The sequence below is a fragment of the Prunus avium genome, chromosome 4 (assembly GCF_965620075.1).
Source record: "Prunus avium chromosome 4, drPruAviu1.hap1.1, whole genome shotgun sequence".
NCBI classification, from domain to species: domain Eukaryota; kingdom Viridiplantae; phylum Streptophyta; class Magnoliopsida; order Rosales; family Rosaceae; genus Prunus; species Prunus avium.
In genome coordinates this window covers 12724603-12748623 of record NC_142287.1, presented here as the reverse complement: position 1 = coordinate 12748623, position 24021 = coordinate 12724603, and the positions used below count along the sequence as shown (strand labels likewise).

Below are 24021 nucleotides of genomic sequence, written 5' to 3'. Positions count from 1 at the left end.
TCTCAATTGATTGAGTTACATTTAATGTTATGCTTTTGTTTCGCCTACATCCTTGACAGAGATCAAGGGATGGAGAGGCAGGAGAATAGGGATGGGAAGTGCATTGAATGCCCTTTTTGTATTATCAACCTGCTTCACTTTGGGCTTGAGGGGCAGGACGACACCTGGGCAAGAGTGGGATGTGCATTTAATCAATCTTTCTTGCCAGGCTATCCTATTAATGCTCTTCTGGATCAGGTTTTGGACTTGAGTGATCGGGTCAGTGTGTAGATTACCGCATAGGTCCCATCCTTGGCTTAATCACGAATATTTGATTGCTGACATCGAAGACATTTTATACGTGCTCGGGTCGGTATATACACAAATGACCTGGTCCATGAAAGACCTTCTAGTAGGCTCGGCTCATGATGATAGCATGCTCTATCAACACTTCTCTTCTTTCTTTTCCACTAGATTAGACCTCGTTGACCTTCTCTTTTCAATCTTAACATGCTACATATGTTTGAAAACTCGTAAAGAAACTCTAAATAGTAATAATAATAATAATAATAATAATAATAATCTACATTGCATTTAAAAGTAATTCTTTTTATCAAACAAAGAAGTGGGCCTCGTCAATGGGCCAAGTTGGGCTAGCCCAGCCCAAATTTAATGGGCTTTAAAGAGGAGAGAGAAAATAACGACGGGACGGATCGAGTTTTTTCAGAAAATTCAACGCCCAAGCCCAAGCCCAGCCCATAAGTCGGGCTTTAAAAAGTCTATCGGGCTGGACCAAGTTAAGCCCAACAGGGCGAGCCTAAATGGGCCTATTTTATTTTGTATTTTTTTTTATATGGATTTTTTTGTCAATTCTTTTTTTTTTTCTTCTATGTTTTGGTGTGCTTCTATGTTTCCTTTTTTTTCTTAGTTCTCTATTTACATTTGTCTAATGTTTATGTCTCCATTTTTTTCTTTGTTCATAACTTCATAGTTCTCTTCTTTTTTCCCCATAATTATAAAGATATAGTTATACAATTGCAATATTAATAAAATCATATTTTATCCCATACTTTAGTTTTTTTTATAGTTCTTATAATGATAATAGATAATGATTTTCTCCTTCTTTCATTTAACTTGGATTTTTTATATATATTTATTTATTTATTTATGTGAGCCCGTGAACCGAGCATTTATGGGCGGGCTGGGTCAAGCTTTCTTGAGGTCAAACTGGTCGAGTCTATGGGCTGGGCCAGGCTTTAGACACCCAAACCCAAGCTTGACCCACTCAATAACGGGCCGAGCCGACCCAAACCCATAACGGGCTAGGCCGGACTTTTTCTCAATGGGCCGGGCAGGGCCACATCGGCTTGCGGGCCTAATGATGACCCCTACAAAGAAGGTATAATATCAATTTTGACTTTATTATGTTTTACACTTTTAGCAAGTACTTTTAGTTATTTAAATATAAAATAAAGGTATCAATTATTTATTGATCTAGTGTGTTGAGGTAAAATGCATCTAGGCCAAGCTAGGTGGTTGAGCTAAGCTCAAGTCCAAGCAATTAGGCTAAGCTCGAGTCCAAGGAGTTGAGTTGAGCTGAGCTCAAACCTAATTGCTACATATATTTCCGATCTAAAGTCAGATGGGTTTGTAGGTCCATTGGTTCATGAATTTAGGCCTAAGATGGAGAAGGCTTACCTCAACCAAATTTTCGTGGCGTTCATTTAGAAGACTCGTAGCCTTGTGAGTGCTAGGGTATTTCAGGTTCACCAAGAGGCAAGGTCCTGAGTTCGAATCCTAGCATCTGTGTAGTGTGTAAATTTGGTATATTATCGCCCCTCTCAATAGGAAAGGTCCTTAAAAAACAAAGACTGTGTGTGAAGATACATGCTCTACCACTTGATCTATAACTCTTCATGTAGAATTCAATTATCCACGCAATACAATTTAGCAAAAACAAGTTTTAATATAAGTGAATTCAAATAATAAATGTAACTTACAAGCTCATATTTATTAAAATTAAATAAAAAAATACGAATTTTCTTCGAGCGAACAAAAATGATTAGAGAAAAGTAGCATACTTACAAGTAATAAAACGAGTAAGATTTCAAATATACATACGTAATTCGCAGAGCAGTCTTCCAGCCAACAAGAACAAATTTACGAGTGGGAGCAGTGCAGTAGTTGATGTTCAACTAAGTTAGCTTCCGCCATATGGATCCCTTGGAACTTGATAAACACTTCACTCTTGGAAAAACAAAACCTGATTTTGCTGGGTTCCCATTGACAAGAGAATTCTCATATATTTCTTTGCACTCTTGTACGACCTGTTTGACAAACAAAAACATTACACCTCCAGGAAAATGCATGATTTTAATTTTATTAATTCTTCCTTTGCTAAATAATTTGATTTTGACATATAGAGAAAAAGAAAAAAGGGAATCGAAGCGCCAGGTTTGCTCATACCTCCTTCGCATCCTTCCGTGGTATGCCTTCTCGCAATGCAACAAGCTTCTCTACAACCTCAGGCTGCAACAGAGAGAATCAGACTACTTTGGCCAAATTTTTTTAAGACAAAGATTTGCTGGAAAATACAGCAGAATATTGTTTCTTAATATTTACCGGACAGTCAGGTTGATGTTCAAGAATATTTGTGTAAATGAGGGTGAAGGTATCCAGGCTCTCTGCAGAAGCAAGTTCTCTCAAATCACTCAGTATTCTGACTCTGCTTTCAACTTTCTGTAGCCAAGTTCATGAAATCAGAATGGAAAAGCCTTGGCAACGAAAAAGAGAAATATATCCCACCAATAAATGGAAAATATCTTGTCAGAATGGAAATATCTTTCACGAAACATTAAAAACAAGGATCAGCACTTACAGAAACACTTAAATACTCCCTAAAGAAATCCATCAGAACCTCTTCATCTAATCTCATCCTCTCAATGGTCTCTTCCTTGATGTAGTTCTTCTGCAATCACAAGCATCGTTAACACGATTAAGTGAGAGAATAGTATGGAAGAATTCATGCTATACTGTCCAACCTCATAAATTAAACCTGTGTTAGAAGATGATCAACGTAAACAACCACTGTTTCCTCCAAACAAGCCTCAACAAATCTCCTGAATGATCTTTCTTCAATATACCTTAAATACAGAGAAGTACAACCCAGAAAAGCATAAGTCTTTTAATTTGAAGTAGACGTACGGAAAAATAAAAAACAAAACAGAAACTTGTTATTTGTTCAATTATTATTTGACTACGATGGAAACGAGTTGCAAGAAAAGAATAGACGTGATATGTGCAAAACATCATCATTTTCATCTACAGTTAAATATAAGAAGAAGTCAGATATAAGACTCTACCACTGAATCATGACAAACAGAGTTTAAACACCTTGAAATACCCAGCTTAATGTTAAACTTGTGGGTCCCCCTGCAGGATCAATTTACTGAGTTTTCCAAATTAGTTAAGAAGAATATTAAAACTATGGTCTGTGCAACTGATTATATGTTGGTCCCTTTTCATTCTCATTTTTCACAATCAGGTAGAGAATCTTAAACAGGCAAAATCTCAATGTCCAACCAGCACATGGTATCAAACTCCATCTCGCTATGGTGAAAATCCACATAATATGTAGAACAAAAAACCAATATTAAACGGAATCTTAATGCAAAAATTAATTTATTAATTGATTGAGTAATTAAGATGGTTGTTAAACAGAAGAGGGACAAACACACTAGATTTATGAACTTAGTCCTAATGCATTCCTCTTCACTCTCCATAACATTAGAGTTATTCCTATAAGAAAATACAGATTTACCATTGGCATTAGATTTATGTTTCATAGTGTGTAGAATAAATCAAGATTATAATGAGAAAATGATAAATGCACTTAAAAAAAATGAATACCAACGACTGAACAAAAGAAACTTACATCTTCACGTCTGCAAAATAATCACCAAAGGTTGCAACTAGATACTCAGTAACCTGTCCTTCACACCACTCTGAAAAATTGGAGAAGACAACACTTAAATGGAGGATCTTATATATAAGAAGAAAAAGTAAATTCTTAATAATAGCAATACTGACAAAAATTTATCACAAAAGGTTTATAAAGAACTATTATTTTCTCACGGATCACATTGACAGTTAAAGTAGTCATTCCTATAGGGGTGTTTTAGTCATAGTAATGTACTTTATTACCCTCTACTACTGTTGACCTATAGAGTGTTTCACTCATAATCATGTAAAATATTTTTATACAAGATTATAAATATGTCCACTTGCTCCCAGATTGAGACAAGGGAAAATGTTTAATGCCCCAACTTTTTCTCCCAACTTTTTTCCCAACCTATGTGGCACTTGATAAGCATACTCCCCCATTGCATTGAAAAATAACCATGTTGTAAGACCCAATGTGATAGTGCCACATTGTTTGGGGAAAAACAGTTAGGATAACAAGTTGGTAAGTGTAGCACTGTCCTCAGATAAGTGATTACCGCAAGATTGCTTACGTTAATCTCAATGTGGCATTTGAGTCCATTTGATGCTGTTTGGTGTTCCACAATATGGCTCTAGTACCACTTAACATACATAGAAATAGAACATAGTACACCTAATCTTTATAAGGAGAAGTCTGGTATACAAAGAAACTAAGTAATGGTTTGATAAAAGAGTATTTTCTTTTCTGATACTATGGGTAACTTACTAATAACCCTTCATCTTTGCTAAATATATTTTTAAACTTCAACCGAAGAGTAATTGCTGATCTTTAATGTTCCTACATGATCTTTTCACATTCCTCATTAATTTCTAAGTTTTCTCTTGTCCTAATTAATTTCTTTGTATTAATTTAATGCAATAAATGTTTTGCTTCGGCAGACTGGCTCCTATTCAAAAAGGAAGAAATGAGAGACAAGATGAGTCAGAGATATGAGTACATATGCAAGTGTCCTTAAAAAATAGCTTAAACAAGCATATCTTCAATTTGTTAAAACTTCAACACCAGACACGGAAGAACCAATTACCATATGAAAAATTTTTACTGGCAAAAGAGAAACAAGAACACATGGGAGCAGGCGAGCAGACACATGGAGGGAGGGAAATGGAAGAGAGAGAGAGAGAGAGAGAGAGAGAGAGAGAGAGAGAGGGAGAGGATGAAAAATATTGATTACAATAAAATTACTGCGACACCAGCGAGTAAATTACCTTACCCTTCTGATAAAGCTTGACAAGTAAATCCTGCACTCCTGGATCTTCAAAGATAACACTGACGGTTTGATGCACGGCTTCCTACCATCAATTAGGAAATATGATTAAAAACGGTGTGATCCACAGAAGATATGCAACATTTTAATACTTATATGTGACATGCATTTATGAGAAAATATAGTGGGGAGAGGGTAGGCCATAAGGGGTTCATAAAATTTTTTTTTAAGAAAAAAAAGGCAGCCATGCACGCTAAAGTTGGAACTTTTTACGAGGTATGGCACTATATCTTGATGAAATATCATAATAAACACAAGTTACAACATAGCAGCAGAAGATATGTGAAACATATGAAGAAAAAAAAAAACATAATATTCCGTACCAAAAAGAACACACTTCAACAGACAAAATACCTTTGCAACCTCTAAGAAACCTTTGCATGTGTCTTCAAAGTTGACCTGTAAAAATGAAAAGGAAAAATTGATATGATCGTTGTAATCTCACAACCAACCCACAGTGCTACATTTATGCATCTTAAGTTGCTTACACATAAGACTTTCTAATTACAGTAACCTATTGAGGATCTTAGTTTGGCACGCTGTCTCTGTATCAATGTAGCCCCTATTTAGTGCAAGTCACTCAATAAACTCATTTATTGAAACCCAAAGGGACAGGCTCGGAATATTAGATCAGACTACTAAAGAAACAAATTACCTGGATACAACGAAGTTTTAAATAGAAAGATTGAAAACAAAGAAACACAGGGATAAAATAAAAACAACCAAGATGAATACAGAATGAATAAAAAGAACTAAGACGGATATGGTACCTGCTCAGCATAGTTTTGTGGAAGAGCTTCCAAAGTGCTATTACTTAGCTCCATTGCAAGATCATAGCAGCGCAAGTTGTTGTTAACCTGCATACAAATTTAATAGAAAAGCCCAATAGTAGATTACTTTTCATCCGATCAATAAAATACAGAGACAAATGGTAAATTGTAAGAGATTCACAAACCATTGCGCATAAAGGTTCCAAACCAATTTCTGAAGCAGGTTCTTCGAGTCTCTGCCTTTCAGCAGCTTGAAAATCAATCATTACCTGCAAAATCACAAAAACCAATACTACAGAGCATTATTATTATTATTATTATTATTATTATTATTAAGCCAAGTGAAGAAGCATCATTAAACCTTTTTTTCTGTAAGAATTATTAAATCAGGGCAACCCGAGGAAGAACATTAGCACATCCAGGAAACTTAGAGCATTAGCAAATTAAGAGAGGGAATCAATACGCATCTAAGATCAGTATAGTGACAGACACATTATGTACGCAACTTTCTATCAAGGCTGTACCAGTTTAGATGGCACACCGATGAACTTGCGATATTTTATTCAAGAAAAGGTGTTAACATGGCAATAAAAGTTATTAACTGCACTATACCCAACAAAAAGAAACAAGCTGGTAGAAATCATGAAATCTCACTATACTAGTAATTAGCATGAAATCATAAATGAAATGACCTGAATAATTGCCAAGGCAATTCTGTACAGCATGAGATCAGTGCTATTATCACGAACAATTTGCACTTGCTCTCCTAGGATCCTGAATAAATCAACAGCAGCTGGTGTATATAGCTTCCCATCTTCTGTTTTCTTTGGTGGCTGTACTTTATCGGCTTCTAAGATATTCAAGTACCATTTCTAGAAAGTGTATGTGCAAAATTATAGTAAGATGTCAGAATTTTACACCAAAAAAAAAAACTAAAATAAAGCGCAAGAAAATTATAAGTAAAATATTGTTACCCTTGTTGTAGCTTGCATTCTCTCAACATATGAATTCATAAGGGGATCCATGGAACCACTCTCAGAACACACTTGAGCAAGGGACTCATCAACCCCAAGCCCAATCAGATTTTCTTGGTATTCAACCACCCAACCAGTTACCTAGTTCCAAATAAGAGAGGACAATGCAAATAGGAACTAAGAAATTTAAATTGTAAGATGAAATTCTGTTACATGAAGAATAGACAGTAATGAAAGATACTTTCACAAGTAAACTACTACCAGCTCAAGTCAAACCAAATGTCAAGGAAATATACCGATAGCAATGTAGAATAGGATGGCTAAAAAACTATATGAAACCTGTTAGAGGATAAAAATATTTTTGCAACCCTTTTAGGATTATGATTAATACATTTCATTCTCTACCTATTTTTATCAACCCATCTAAACCCAATTTGCTGGGATCAAAATTTCGTATTGTGAGTCTTATTACTTCAATTTTACTTACTTTTCACATAAAGAACCTTGAATTTTTTTTTTTTTACTTTTAATTACATAATGACTTCAACCTAGGATCTAGTCCTTTCCCCACCCCTCCCAATGACTTGAGCTAAATATTTGGATGTACTTACTACAGAGTATAGCAGAATGAACAATCTTTGTCAAATAAAAATAAAAAGATAAAAGAAAATATCGAATACAATCTCAGCACCATTCCACATTTCTTAGAATACACATGTTTTCAAGCAATAACAGCGCAAAAAATTTGATTCTTTGGGGACAATGTACTTTGAAAACATATAAACGAAGTGTGCCTATGCTAATAGGTCACCAATCAACCAGCTACTGTTTATAATTAGTTAAACTGTATAACCACAAGGTTGGTTCTCACAGAAAGCAAACTTTTCTGCATGTGAAATGTGAATTTGAAACAGATAAGCAATCAGAAGAGTACCTTTAAAATCTCTATGTTCGTCATTTCATTTGCCCTGTCACTGAGTAATCTAAGCATTTGAACGAATCGCTCAGTATACAGATTGACCATGAGTTGGAATATTTCATATCTGCCAAAATGAAGTTGCCATCAAATTGACAGAACATTTAACTAGGATAGTTTTTCAACAATAAATGCTTTCAGAATTCATAGTATGCTCATATGTGTAATATAGGCATGCATCCACTTTCTAGAGCACTTGATCCTTCAGATCAATTATGTAAGCTTGATATACAGTGTTGGCTTATTCCCTAACAATTCAAACTCCTGTTGTAAGGCTTAATCTAGCATAGTGTTTGAGTTCTGGGTTCAAAACCTCTCATTCCACAGTCCCCCAGTTATCTATAAATTGTGTGTAGGATAAGTGTGTTTCACACGTGTAGGAAGAAACTAAATATAAGTTTTCTGTCTGTCTATCCACATGCAAGATGAAACTGCAGATGAGGAGAGAGTTAGCTTAATAATCATTGGCTGATTCCCTAATAGTTTAACATTTTGGATGTTGCGATAATCTAACAAATTAAAATGGACTTTGACAATTAACTCATTTCAGAGAGTCAACCTTATGACTAATAGCAGATATCGATAAGAAAAGACTGCACATGCACCGCTTGCAATGAATATGATTTCTGGTCTTTTATCTCTTTTGAAAGTACATTTGGGATAAGTAATTGTATGTCCATAGAATATTAGAATCTTTGCCAGGAAGGCATTAAGCTGCTTGTCTACAAGTAAAACAAGTAGTAGAAAGAAAACAAACTACAACCATTCCTTTTTATTTCCTCGTTTGGAAAACTCTAGAACCCCTATTCCCAAATTTTAACTCCTGTTCTTAGTTGTTAGATTCATTACTAGTGTTGAGAAGAAGTTTTCTTTGACCAGCATTTATAGTGATTCACACATCAACATTCTATTAGCTTTGAGCTTTATCAGAAAACAGTGTGCTGCATAAAAATTAACACTGTTCCACTTTCCAATTTTAAATCCCTTAATTAAAGTTTTTCTTCGGTCAAAATTCTGATCGAAAGAGTGAGAGCCATACAGCCTCTCTCTTGAGGTCTAACAACAAAGTAGAATATCATTTGGTATGCTAAGTCACTTCTGAGCTACAGTACCCTATCCAACTGTTACCACCAACAAACGAATGAAATTCTCACCAACATCAAAATTACAAAACATAAAGCGTTTTCCAAGGGGTAGAGAGAGATAACTTTGAACAAAAGGTTAAAATGACTTGAGGCATTTTGTTGTACAATAATGTTTGATGAAATTTGATTCTAAGATCTATCCTAGACCAAAGAGACCCTTTCAGAACCTGAGCCAAGGCAAACAGATGTAGTAACTCAAAGGTCATAAACCAAGGAAAACAGAGTGCAGACCTTGGGGGAAAACAAGGGGCCACATGGTCATATATATCTCCAAGCTCTTCTCCAATCTAAAACATTAAAAAGAAAAAGGAAGGTGAATACATCATAAAAGATAAGTAAAAGACAAGAAAACCAATCACTAACACCAACAAGTATTAACAACATGATGCTACACCAAATGTACAATTCAACAACCTTAATGAGAAACAAGCTAAAATGAAATCAAACATCATTAGAGGCCATACATCTCATAGGGTAGGAAAGGGTAAAATTATATGGAAATGAAGAAACGTGATTCCTTCTCAAACAGAATTTAACCTAACAAATAAAAGCGGCTCACATTTGTTATGGTAGAATGAAAGACTCCGAGCCTTAATTGCGCACAAATTCTGTCTAGTGGCAATGCAAATCACATTTGACGCAAGAAAGCAAACGCATTTAATGGAGGGGCTAGTGGGGAGAGCAGGTGTGGTGATTTCCAGTTTGCAATTTTCTGAAGACACTATATTGTTCTTGTCCGGGGACATGCAGAAATAGACCAACCTTTTATTAGTTTTGGAAGTTTTTGTGCATTGTTGGGTTTGAGAATTAACAAAGCCAAGTGTGCCCTAGTGGGTATAAATACACAAGGGAAAGAAGCGAACAGTTTAGAGGGTTACGAAGGTGGTCATGGACTACAGAAATTTGGGACTTCCACTGGGAGGTAACCAGCGATCAAACAGCTTTTGGAATCTGGTGGTGGAGAAAGTAGGAAAAAAAACATTGGAATAATGGAACTTCTGTCAAGAGGAGGCAGATTAACTTTGATACAATCAGTTTTATGTAACTTGTCAGATGGGAGGTGGCTTCTCAAGTAAAAGGGCAGGGTAGGCCAGGAACTATTAATTTTGTTACGAAAAACAAGGATATATTTGGGAAGTTATTATGGAGATTTCCATTAGAAAGGGATTATTTAGTGCTATTGCCATTACGGGTGGGATGCTAAATATAGAGTGTTCAAGTCGCTGCCGTTGCAAAGACATGTCCCAAGACCATGATTCTTTTTCTTCTTGCTGTCAGTTTGTTGTGGCAAATAGGGAATGGGCAAGGTTTCGAGTTACCTTTTTTGTATAAAGATTGTCCAGCTTTCATAATGTTTCCCATTGCTCAATTCTTACTCAAATATTTTCTTCCTTTCAGTTGGGATTTTGGTTTACGAATAAATTTAAACAAATCTGAAATTAGGGAGATCACATTATTTTTATAAGAACAAATTTTATTAAATAAAAATTACAACCAGTTCAGACGACATGATGTCCCCTGAATAAGAAAACTAACTGCTAACAAATCTAATGAGAACATAATTGCAATGACTGGAAATTTTCCCTAAATAACAGCTGATGATACTTTAGGAGGTACTTCAGTGCACATGGTGAACCAGTGGAGAGAGAGGAAAACAGTAGGTTTTCTCCTCTGAACCATGTCGCAAGTGTTGCCCTTACCAAGAGCAATCTGCAACTCGTACATTGAGTGGTACTTTAGCCTTCCAAACCATGGAAGAGGGAATGAATGGTGAACATAAGAAGATTAAGAGGGGCTTTGAGAATGGGGTGGAGGCTTTATAGGACAGAGTACGATTTTGGTCTTCACTTTGGGCTTTAATGTCTTCTGAGTTTCAGCTTGGGACATACCATTTTCTTCTAGTTTCCTGATTTGAAAACAGCTGTTTTATAAGAGTCTAATTTGTGTTTTGAATCCTGATAATTGTTAGAAATTGTATCGTTTGCTTTGTTTAGGGTTTAGTTTTCATTGATGTATTGTTGTGGTAGACAAGTCGTCCATCGAATCTGTGATTTTCTTTGTTTCTAATGCAGATCTGCTTATCCACAAAATAAATAAATACAAAGCTCCACCTCCTATTTCTTTCTACCCAAATTACACAAAATACCAAAACTTTGATCCATATTCCCATTGTTTCAATAAGTTTTACCAATATTTCCCAAGATATCAATATTTCTGTTGATATTTCAAAATAATCAAACTTGCCCTGACATCAACCTTTACATTATTGATTCCAGACCACACAAAAATCAATGAAAAATCTTATCATACTATCAAGAAGATTAATAGTCAAGTGTGTGTACCGTTCGAGCTTCCTCTAATGCTGCCTTAAGGTCCTCGAAAACAAGCTGTTCCAGAAATTACAGTAAGAATAAGATATAGTAAACAAGAAGTCACGACAGTTTTCTCTCATCAATATGTGGCCAAATGATTATTTGGTACCTCTGTCAGAAGCTTGTTGAATCGTCCTTCAACAGTCTTCCTTATTTGCTCATAGCATTTGTCCTTATAGCCTTTGCCTTGAACATTCAATTTCTGCTGTGTCAGGTTTCTTGAAGAAGCCGTTGCCGTGGTAGACTTTCTGCAGGCCATAATTCCAAAATAATGCAATTAGATGCCAAGTATGGTTTGAAGTTTTATGCATGAAAAATCGGTACATTAGCATTATATTGGTTAATAGCATGAGAAGATTCATAAGATTCAAACACCAAGGAGAGAGATCATGCATAAAACTGAAAATCAATTCAAAACAGTTACTTGGCAGTTCTACGAGGATTTGCAATTGATGCCATGGCACCACCTCCTTCAGCCTCAGCTGCTTCTTCAGCAAGTTGTTGGTCAAGGATTTCTTGCATTTCAACAACCCTAGAAGAAGAATAGAATGGTTATGACACTAACGGATTACAAGAACTGAATAAAAGATAATGAACACCCAAAGGATTGCCATGTACACTCTCACTGTGAAATCACCATATGAAACCCACAATTTTATAAACAGAAAATATGGAACTCGGAGCTTTGAGAAAATACATAATGACCTCTAATTGAACCAGAAATTAGAATACAGTAGCAAGAAGAAGAAAAGGTTTTAAAGCCAAGGAAACAGGAGTAAGCTTTGTTGCCAAGACTCGAGTAAATCTTGTTTACTGGAAACAACTGTTTTTAGAAGGAATTTAGTACACAAGATAGAGTGGTTAATTTTAAAAACATAGGTGAACAAATACATATGCAACAGATATTAGTAATTTTAACCGCTAAGGCTAAAGAAAAAAGTATACTTCAGCTCAGCATACAAGAAGACAATTACAGAAAATGTTTCCCTGATACATACCTTAAAGCACGAACCAATGTTGAAGGGCTGCAAAAAGGACAAAATGAGCATTAGATCAGGTAATAATTAGAACAACATAATATATATATATATATATATATATAGTCCCCTTCTATTGAGGATCCCTCAAATAATTTTATTTGAGGGACACCCCTTAGGGTACCCTATGAATATTTTTCCAACGATCCAAACCATCTATTTTTTAAGTCTACATTCACAGATCATCCTTGCAAAAAATTAGACATATAGGAAAACGTTTCGACATCCAATTCTGTCCTACAAAATCAATGAACACGATGCTTCAAGAAAGTACTAAAATTTCAGTAACACAATTGAGCAGTCAAACGATATCGGATTTAAGTGATTTTTTTGTAGAGATGATCTTTGAATGATTATCTAAATATAGACGGTTTGGATTAGTGAAATACAATGCGAAGTGGGCCCTACAAAAATGTCCCTCAAATATGCTAATTTGATGGATCCCACAATGGCATATATATATTAAGGTCTCAGGATGCTTCAATACGTTTGGTAATCTGAAACAATTATACATAAAGAAAGAAAATTAAGGCCAAAAATACTATGGAAAAACAGAAAGAATTTCTGACACTCTTACTCTGAAGACAACACTAAAAGCATCATAAGCAAATCTTTTATCATCAAGCAAGAAAGCTAAAGCTCTGTAGGGGTGTAGTGTGTTAGTCACCCTTTGGGTCATATGGTTGGAAATAGAAAGAAGAAATTTTTAAGGTTTTCGCGGGTTGGGGATGAATGAAGTTTGGGGTAAGGCCAGATTTAATTTGGTCATCTCTTTGGGCTTCAGTATGTACAGAATTCAAGGATATTCTTCTTGACTGATAGGTTGCAGTATGTTAGGATCATTTAGTTAGTGTTTGGGCGCCCTTCTGGGTCCCAACTTTGCTCTGTATCGGATGGGATGTTTGAATGTTTGATTTATTCTTTTTCCATCTTACTGTATGTCTTTGGAGTGGATTCCTTGTCCACTGATGTGTAAAGATTAGAATTAATAAACTGCATTTCTTGTACCAAACAAAACTAAAAAAAATGACTAAAACACATAAATTCCAGCGTTAAAGCACCCTTAAGAAGCATATAAAACACGAACCTCAATCATTACAGGAAATTGTATAGGTCGTATAAATAAGAAACATCACCTAGACCAGCTTCAAATGTGGTTGCAAAAGGTAAATCCGAACTCTAAATACAACATACAACCATAAAATTTAACAGCGCATATGCCAAGAGGAACAAGAACAATCACACTATTGAACCAGTGTTCATATCATAGAGACAATACCTTTCTTTGGAATGATTATAGAAGTTGGAAACATGGCCCCACAATGTCTTCTCAAATGTCTCCCAGGTCCTATCAACATCTTCAAAATATTCTCTAATATGCACCAAATAAAAAATTAAAAAAGAAATAAGTCATCAAGCCTCAAATCACAAACTGTGCCTTGAAACATCAATAGATAAAACAAACAGGTAAAAATGTCATCATCATGGCCATTATCATTACCCAGCAACTTATCAAGCCAACCCCAATGTTCAAATCGACCCAAACAGAACCACATAATCTGCTTAGATGATTTAGCAACTGCAAATACTGATCGACAACATCATATTGTCTCACTCACTCGCTCGCTAAGGGTTCGAAAAGGATTATGGAGGACTGACAGGTAGTTAGAGCTCATCATAGGTATTGAGATTACCAAAAAGAACTATAAATGCCACAGTGAAGTAGAGAAGAGGATGCATATATACCTAAGCCTGGCAACCTCTTCCTTGTGAGATCCTGCAGCTGCTAATGCAAACCTCCGCTTTCCATCAAGAGCTGTTAGCCTCTATAGCAAATATGAAAATGAAAAGATTGGACCATAAAGATACAATTAATGTGCAAATTTTGCTGAGCTATCTTAATCGATAAGTTAATTTAATGATGACAAATATAGAGCTAAAACCAAAATAACCAAAAGTTAAAGAAATTAGGCCCAAATGAAAGAGGTGCAACAGACTAAAAATTGCAACACTACTTTTACCTCATATGTATTAATGAGTTCTTTATCATCACTCAAAGAATCCCGTGCCTCAGCGGCTTCAACAGAAATTGACATCATACCCTCAACATCCTACCAAAGATCAAGATTAACTAGTGAGCACCATAGAACAATGCAAGAGATCACTATCTGAATACGTCCCGAAGCTTCACAGATATAGGTTCAAACCTTTTTTTTTGTGTAGGAAAGGAATGAATATGTTAAGAAAAATATGGAAGTATGCAATGAAATTGGACCAGAAGTGAAAAACAAGATACAACCCTCAAGCTACAAGAAAATTAAGAACAGAGTAGACACAAAACATCAACCATCCTAATCCAGAAAACATCAATAAGCAAAAACCAAACATACAATATTAAAACTTCCACCCAAACTAGAAGAAAACCACTAAAGGCAATATCTCTAAAATGTTTAGGTAAAATTCGAAAAGAGTACATCCAAATTTTCCCGAGTTCAAATATAATGGATGAGAGTTTGTTGTGTTGTTGGATTTTTAAAAAGAAGTACATCTAGATTTGTACTTAACCAAAAAAAAAAATTCAACATTATTAACATAAATGAATAGGCGCCTTCTAGCCCAATTGTTTCCCTTTTTTAAAAGAGTAATAATACAAAGGACATGAGAACAAACCCTAGAATTTGGATACCAAATGATGTGTCACTGCCCTATGAAGTTGTCTTTGGCTTAAGTTGTTTAGAGAGACAAGCTGGGTTTTTCCAAGGGGCTGTTTTTCATTTCTTTGTGACAGCCTTAAAATGATATGCAAGGATAAGAAGGAAAAACTCATGTGCGGCTGTATGGTTTTGGCTGTGCTTTGGGTGGTTTGGTTAGAGAGAAGGTCTTTGAAGACTACATTGGTGTGGAGGTTGAGTAGTTATGGGGAAAAGTTTGTTTTTGGTCAGCTCTCTGAGCGTCTGTCTCCAGAGATTTAGTGGTTTATCTTTCTCAATTATTTGCCCAGATTGGCATGCTGCAGTGCATAAGTTCAGTCTTTTGTATATTTCATTTTGTCTTCTGTAGTGGTCCTCTTGTCCACTATCTTTTCCCTTCGTAAATTTATTTTATTTTATTTTATAGCAATAAAATTGTCTTTACGAAAAATAAAAAATTGATGTTTCAGTGCTTTATTTGTTCATATAGGCTCCAACTGAAACTCATTCATTTATAACAAACAAGACACTGACATATTTTTCTGTTTTAAAGAAACATAATTTTATTAAACTAGGAAGAATATTACAAAGAGTGGATAAGGAATCCACAATTTGTGAATGAACAATTAAAAACAAGTACAACTCCAAAATTAAGAGCCTAAAAAATTAAGACATTGACATATCACCTGCCATATCATTTGGTAACTAAAATTTGGAAAAGGTTATGCTGACTCTAGTATTATTGTTACTTTAAATGGGAAAGTCCAGCATTTCAAGGTATCTCAGTCAAAAGAGAAAGGAAATCTGACAAGAAACTATTAATCCTTCTGTGTTATACATATTGCAGGCACGCACACATACAGAGAATGATCATGACTGACAAAATTATGTACACAAGGAAAGGCTTGCCAACCTTCAGGGTTGTATTCAAGTTATTCCTTGCATTGCTAAGGAGCTTTATCTTATCATGGTTTTCAATCAATGTTTGGCATTCTTGACATAGCCTGATGACAAGGAAATCATAACCACCAAAAATTATGAACAGATCAATGCTGTGCAATTGCTTATGCATAGCAAGTAACATACAAAAATAATCTCCTTTAAATCATAAAGCCTCTGGAATTTCCATAAACAACATACTTTTCAATAGAAATGAAGTTTTCACGGAGTTGGTTTATTGATTTTTGAGATAAGGACAGGGATTCCAGCCCAGCTTGTGCTTGTTCAACCTGCATGCAAAGCACTACCTCGTAAGACACTTGATATTAATTAAAGAGCCCACCTTTCTCAACTCCATAAATGTATCATATACGACTCAACACACTATCAATAAGAAACTTTTAATCATGACCAACGAAATATGGATTAAAGAAGTTTGTGCATGTACCTGCTCGGCAACCATAGTGCTAAGTTGTGCATCATTAGCCTGACAATAAAGAAAAATAGCAGCTTTCAAAAGGCAAGTTGATTATAAAAGAACTTCAATATTGCCAAAGGTAATGCCACTAATCAAAGAATGTGTTTGCATGTCTGTGTGTGTGTATCATTATCAGACTATCATGTGTGGCACTTCAGCGGAAGCAGCTACCAGAAACAAAATTAATGCCGACAGCACCAACTGACCACCACTTATTTGAAAACATAAATTACCTAAAACTTGAACCCCAATATGCTACGGTTCACATTTAATGCATGAACTGCTTTATCAATGTTAACTTTATTTCAATTCAACTACCATGCCATGAATTGGTTAACTTGATCTTGTGCTTTAAAATTCAACGTAAAAATTTTTATTATGTAAAATCTACTGCAGAAATTGAAGAGATATATCATATCATGAAAATAACTTGTTGATTTTAATCATTTAAAATCATCTTTGGCCATCTCCTAAAAATGCAACATATATTGCATGAGATGATATTCATCCTTTCCTCTACTTCTAATGCCATTCCTCTAGAGATCTTTATCCATGGTGTCCCAGCCAGTCCCACTGAACCACAACTCTACTTTTCCTACTAAAGACATTGTAGACGTTGCAATTTCCGTGCAACTAAAACCATCATAAACAACCCTTAAAAACACTGGCTTAGATAGCTTTTATGTTATGTCTCACAACCATCCCAATCTGAAAACCACTGTTCTTTTCTCCCTACTCAACACATTATAAATCTAGCACATCAATCCAACAATCAGTAAACCAAGATTACCAAACACACAAACTATTCACACCACCAATCAGTGCTTACTAGAGAAACGAATTTAGGTCAACAATTGTTACTGCACAATCAAATTAAAGAACAATAGACTCCAATTACAAAGTTCATCAAAACTCTAATTAGAGACAGCAATATTATTCTTGCCCGACTATTCATATTCAAAAAACATAGCCAAATAGATAGAATTGTAAGACATATTTAGAGTTTTCATCTCAAAATGGAAATATAATTTTTTAAAACAAAACAAGAGGGGACCTGTTGGCGAGCAATGTAATCGGCCTTGATGGAAGCTATGGACTGAAGGAGTTCGGGAAGAGGCAAGAGCTTGGCAACCTCACGAACCGCTGATTCCTTGGCTTCCACACCAAGATCCTCCACCATCATCTTCTTCTTCTTCTACTTCCCACAATTTCAATTACTCACAGATTAAAAACCCTAATTAAAATTGCCCCTATACAAAGCCTAAATTAGGCTACCCAAAGCCCAGTTCAGGTGAGACAGAGGAGAAGAACAATTAATGAGACGAAAGGGCGATACAACAGTCTGGGTTTGACCCTTTGACTCAGAGCTTGGAGAAGCGAAGGAGTTGTGGCTGAGACGAAAGAGAGAGAGAAGAAAAAGAAGAAAAGAAAACTGTTGCAGAAGAAATGAGAGACGAGAAGCGAGATGCGGCCGGCTGGCTCAGATGAAAGAGATAGAAGACGAAAAATGGGAAAAGTCTATACGGCTTTGTTTGCAGCCGGTTCTATTCTATAAGTATAGAATCGGCCTCATTCGCCAATCAGATGATGCCACATGTTCTTATATTCTAGTTTGATTCAGTTTCTGTTAGGATAAAAAACTGATCTTGTTCGATTCTAAACCAAAGTTTACTTTTTTTGGTCAACACTGTTGTAAAACTAATGCAGAGTTTGGATGAGAGAAATAAACTTGGGATTTTGACAAAACTCAGAATTTCTAAATTGACATGAACCAATTCCCGTATTTAGATTAAAAAAAAACATAGAAATTTAGAAATTCCGCGTGGGAAAAAACATGGAATTTGGAGATCATAAATCCCAACTTTAAATTCTATCTGAAAGTTGTCATTTCTAAAATCCCAAGAGAGATTGAGTTTTTTAAATAAAAAAAAACTTTACAAATAAAGGTTAAATTCTGTGTTTTAAATCCGTCACCCAAACAAGAAACTTTACAAATTCTAGAACATTAGGGCCCGTTCGGTATCATTTTCAAGGGCCATTTTCTGTTTTTGTTTTCTGTTTTCACGTGAAAACGTGTTCGGTGGGTTATTTTGAGAAACAAGCCGAAATTGTTTTCTGAGAATGAAAATGAAAGTATGAATAAATGTTGAAAACGCCAGAAAGTCGTTTTTGTTTTCGGCGTTTTTGTTTTCAGTCTCTCCGAATCAAAGCCAACTCTCCTCCGTCACTTGAGCAAACAATCCAAATCAAATTATATGCAAAACAATCAAATCTCCTCATTCCAACCATAATCAGCCCCAAAATTTCAAGGAAAAAAAAACTCATAATCACACAAATCTGCAACTAAGAAAAAAAGACAGAGAGGAAGAAGAAAAAAAAAAGACAGAGAGGAAGAAGAGAAAGAATCAGAAAGAGGGAGAAGAAAGGAAAGGGAAGAGAGAGAGAGAGAGAGAGAGAGAGAGAGAGAGAGAGAGTTGCAAAGGGAGAGATGAGAGAAACCAGCCACCACATACCCAGCTCAACCACCATCACCACCCAATCTAACCACCACAACCATTAATTAGTGGAACCAGAGAGGTGGGTTGATGGGATTCATGAAGGAAGGAGGAGTTAGAGTGAAAAAGAGGGAAGGAAGAAGAGAAGAGAAAGTAGAGGAGAGGAAGAAGGAAAGAAAAAGGAACGGGTCTGGGAAGGAAAGAAGAAGAAAAGAGGAAGAAAGAAAGAAAAGGAGAAAAAGGAGAAAAGAAAAAAGAAAAAAGAAAGGAGATAAAATATAGTTTTATCTTTTAAAAAACAATAGAATTTTTCATTTGTTAAATTATGCATTTTTAAAAATATTTTTTCAAAACAGAAATAAGCAAAAATACCCTTGAAAAATAATTCACATAATATTATTCTCAATTTGTACTACCATATATATTTTTATTGTTTATAATAATTTTAGCCTCTAAAAATATCAGAATTTAAAATAAAAAAAATAGAACTGAAATTATCAAAAATACACCTGAAAAACAATTGTACTACCAAACACGTTTTCATTGTTTTTGTTTTCTGAAGATGTTTTCTAATTATCTACCAGACGCATTTTCATTTCCTGAAAATGCAAATTTGTTTCTTGTTTTCATTCTCTGAAAACGTTACCAGACGGGCCCTTAATTTCCGTCATTTATGAAATTCTTTGTGCTTTTAAATTTCCTCATCCAAACGCAGGGAATTGAGAGAGAATTTAAGAGAGTATGAATATGGAGAAAGCCATAGAAATATTCTCTAGACCGGTTCTTCACCTTATTGTTCTTATTAATTCATATGCCTATTTATAGGCATAATAGTCCTTATAATATTACAATGGTAAGTTGATACATACATCATTAATGAGTTATATAGCACCAATAGTTAGGTATGGTGGGCATCCATGGTGGGCATCCATTATTTGTACATTTATAACACTCCCCTTTGGATGTCCACTATGCATGGAATATGCCTCATTAAAAACTTTTCCAATAAAACCCAACGGGAGAAAAACTAGTCGAAGGGAAAAAGAGTACATAATCATGTGTAGCATAAAACTTTGTCATGTATATAATGAACACTAACTAGCGTGCGACACTGCCTCGTTAAAACCTTGCCAGTAAAAACCCAGCGAGATAAAAAAACTTGGATGAAGGAAAAAGAGTACAGTGTGTGAACATCTTTATTGATAGCACACTCCCCTTGATGTTTGCAAAATATCCTTAAGCCATATTGTTGATCATCTTTCTGAATGTCATAGTTAACACTGCTTTTGTGAATTAATCTTGTTATATTGTTGGATGCTCCCCCTAAAGAATTACTCCCCTTGATGTATTCATACTTTTTTGATGGTCCAACATAAATGATATTGACATCACATTTGTACTTCACGAAGTGATCTTTGATAGTGCTTACATAAAAACTTGTTGTCGCGACATTAACATCATTAGAGGATGTATAAGTGTCTTCATTTATTTAATCCCTGTTGAGGTTAGAATAATACCCAAAAAAAAAATATCTAGGCTACTTTCGTAAGCCTTTCACTTCATATAATGGCTTGATTTTCATATGCTATATTAAAATAATAATAATGACCTCATATTGAGCATTAAATATTTATCTGGTATAATCAGTCATTCACACATATCCTTGTATGTTTTGAGAATATCGCATATCTTATTCCATATATATCATTGTATATTTTGAGAATAATTGCATATGTTATTCCATAGGCTCTTCATGAGTCTAAATATTTCTCATAACTCTAAACATTTGAATACGCTGCAACATCTTTAAATTTGAATTCAATCAAAGTACTTTTTGAGTCAATTTATACATATTGATATTGAGTACAAATTTTGTGCTTCAGGCACATGTCTTTCAGAGACTTGCTTCATGCAATTTTAATCCTTCAGGAATTTTATTTTAGGGATTACACTTCATGACACATTATATAGCTTTATATCAAGCTATTTGCTATGCTTGTACATCTTCAGGGAATCACTTCTGGCGATATGCTCTGTGCACTTAATAACCCTTAAAGATAACATGTTGGTCTCTGTAAATGTGCAATAAGAAGGCACTATTGCATCTGTAAACATGGAGTATCTCAACATTCCTTGTTTCTACCAAACATTGTGTCATATAAAGTGAGTATATTCCTCTTTATTCTGAACACCTATGTATAACATGCAGGGTTAACATCTTTTTGGAGTTCATATTATGGGTTTGTTCTTTCACGTTCATTCTCAACTGTAATGGAATTGTCTCAATTGGTGGTTCAATTGTGATAAGGAACACATGCCTTAGCTCTCTCTCACCTCTTTAAAGGTAATAATTTGAATGTTGGTATGTATGTGTCCTTGTGTTGATTGATGACACAAAGGCACACACATCACCAACCTTCAACATATTATCTTTCTCAAATTGGTGGTTCGATTGTGATGAGGAACACAGGCTCCCACTAGTACGATTTCCTATCTCTTGGGATCTCATTTGCCTTTCTCTGATGATTTCATTTACTACATTTAGTAAATAAGCACCATAATAATTGTTTATGAATTTTATGCATTCACCATGAAAATACAACCTAACTCCCAAGTTAAACATGTCAGAAAAATTAACATATTGGAAATGAAACTTTCCCAGCCGATTTGATCGAAATTTGCAAAAAATAACAATGATCTACTGTCGTTTGTTTGGCTATATAAATTATGCCCAGAAATAAATCTTAAAAATAAAAATAAAAATTACACTGACGATGGTAGTTACAAAATGACCGTCGTATAACGGAAATACAGACGATAGTATTTCCAATTATCATCGTCATATATGCTACAAAAACACAGAAATTAAATCTTAAATACGACGTCGTTGATTATGTAATTATCATCGTCGTAGTCAGTTAAAACGTCGATAGGTTGGTAAAGAGCGACATTGTTCGAAGTTACGACGAAGTCAATTATCTATTTACTGTCGTTGTAGTCCATTAAGACATCTTTACGAATCTACTACCATCGTCGTTTGTGAATTAACGTGGCAAATTAATGGGACCCATCTGGATGTAAAGATAAATTGGGGATGTTCATGTGTTCTTTCACTTTTCACTTAGGGTTCCAACTCTAACTCAAGCCGCATACTTCTAGCCCATGGCCACCGTCATCACTTCAGGCCTTGGCTCTCTCTTACCTCTCTGAAGATTCGGAGGCAAAAAATTGGATGTTGGTATGTATGTGTGTTTGTGATGACACAATCACACATACATCACCAACTTTTAAAATATTGTCTTTTTCAAATTGGTGGTTCGATTGTGATGAGGAACACATTTGCCATTGGTAAGATTATATATCTCTTGGGATCTCATTTGCCTTTCTCTGATGATTTCATTTAGTAGATAAGCCTAAAAATTATATCGCATACGACATTTTTTTATATAAATCGTCGTGTTTTTACGTATTACTTGTAATTTTGTTGATCTACCGTGGTATGCTACCAAAACCCATAAAATATATCTTAAAAAAGCAATACACAGACGACGGTAGTTACAGAACGGCTGTCGTATAACGAAAGTACAGACGTCGGTATATCTAACAACTGTCGTCATAGGCTAAAAACCAGAAATTAATCTTAAAAAGCAATACAAATTTCAGACGACGGTAGTTACATAACGACAGTTGTATAAAGGAAATATGGATGACGATATTTTTGCAATTATCAATGTGGATAAGTTAAAATTTACCGTTGTAGTACAAGAACACTTCATACTTCATGAATTTATTTTTAAGCTGTGGTATATTAAATTAATATAATACTCATTATGAAGAAACCGTGGTGGTTAGGTACGAAAAACCCCGACGCTACATTCTACAATAACGACATGGTAAAGTACATTTACCACGACCATTTATTTATAAAGACCGTCATGGTGTACGTACTTAATATGTCGTATAATAGTAAAAAAGCAACGTGGATATGTTTAAATGTAGACTTCGTTATCTACATTACTAGTGTCGTGGTTGACTATAACTTTAAATGACATTAAGTTTATAATTATCGTTATAGTACAACAGAACTTTATACGTCGTAAAGACGACAATTACTGTCATGGTTACATACAAGTTAACACAGCAGCAACTAGGTAAAACGTCGTCTTTAATGTCTATGTCGATAGCTTTATACCTACTGTCGTTTTTTAGGGTTAAGTGTTTACATAACTGGAAATTACATGTTTCGCAAGACGATACTTTTGAAGTTTGAGGCGTCTTGTTTTAAAAATACCCCAACGGATCTTGATTTTTGAGGTGTTTAAGTTACTGATCCACGACGGTTTTCTATTACCGTTGTCTTCTAAACACAACAACTGTATTTATATTTTTCATCGTTGTTTTACTGTCGTCTTTTTCAATTTTTGTAGCAGTGGATGTGTAACATAGGGACCACACCAGACTAGTATTGGGGATGAGCGATCTAACACGAGGGCCACACCAGAAAGTACATTGAAATTATTCCCAACACAAAATTTCTAAGATGAGATGATGAGACTTTTACCCTTGAAGCTCAACCTTGGATGATCTCCAAGTTCACACCTTTGATGGAAGGCCTTCTTCCTTAAATGCGCTTCATAGGTTATCACAAAATGCCTTTAACCGGAGAAAAACTTTCCTTGCACGGGGATGCCAGGTCAGTTTTCCACCTCATTATCCCAAGCCAATAGGATATTGCCACTTGTCAATCTTTTTAAAAACTTTCAAAAATATATTATTATAAAAAAAAAAAATCAACCAAAAAGTGGAGTTTCTCTCTCATCCAATCTCTACATCCGTGCCAGCCCTTTAACTTCCCAATTAATTTTTTGTTTTCCTACTTTTTTGCACAATACCCTCCCA

General features: G+C 35.0%; 1 protein-coding gene across 3 annotated transcripts; it reads right to left on the bottom strand.

The window, feature by feature from the left end:
• Nucleotides 1–1925: 1925 nt before the first annotated feature.
• Nucleotides 1926–18136, bottom strand: SEC6. 3 transcript variants are annotated; one of them, XM_088251840.1, is made up of 25 exons: nt 17682–18132; nt 16598–16636; nt 16351–16439; nt 16124–16214; nt 14542–14631; nt 14267–14346; nt 13800–13892; nt 12482–12508; nt 11908–12015; nt 11593–11731; nt 11454–11498; nt 9343–9398; nt 7925–8033; nt 6991–7131; nt 6709–6888; nt 6202–6285; nt 6017–6103; nt 5601–5645; nt 5193–5271; nt 3914–3983; nt 3035–3122; nt 2858–2947; nt 2602–2718; nt 2446–2508; nt 1926–2306 (listed from the first exon to the last, which is right to left on the bottom strand). In XM_088251840.1, exons 1-25 carry the CDS (start codon nt 17808–17810, stop codon nt 2175–2177), a joined length of 2271 nt encoding a protein of 756 aa, XP_088107966.1. In that variant the 5' UTR covers nt 17811–18132; the 3' UTR covers nt 1926–2174. The 3 variants fall into 3 exon arrangements, with proteins under 3 accessions (XP_088107966.1, XP_088107967.1, XP_088107968.1); XM_088251841.1 differs by lacking the exons at nt 16124–16214; nt 17682–18132; XM_088251842.1 differs by lacking the exons at nt 1926–2306; nt 2446–2508; nt 2602–2718 and having other exon boundaries at nt 3021–3122; nt 17682–18136.
• Nucleotides 18137–24021: the final 5885 nt, after the last annotated feature.

Coding starts and splice junctions, on each gene's coding strand:
- SEC6 (XM_088251840.1), bottom strand. CDS start 17,810: ATGATGGTGGAGGATCTTGGTGTGGAAGCCAAGGAATCAGCGGTTCGT. Junction 8,034..9,342: donor GCCCCTTGTTTTCCCCCAAG/GTCTGCACTCTG, acceptor TCATTTTGGCAG/ATATGAAATATTCCAACTCA. Junction 5,646..6,016: donor CACAAAACTATGCTGAGCAG/GTACCATATCCG, acceptor TCATTTTTACAG/GTCAACTTTGAAGACACATG.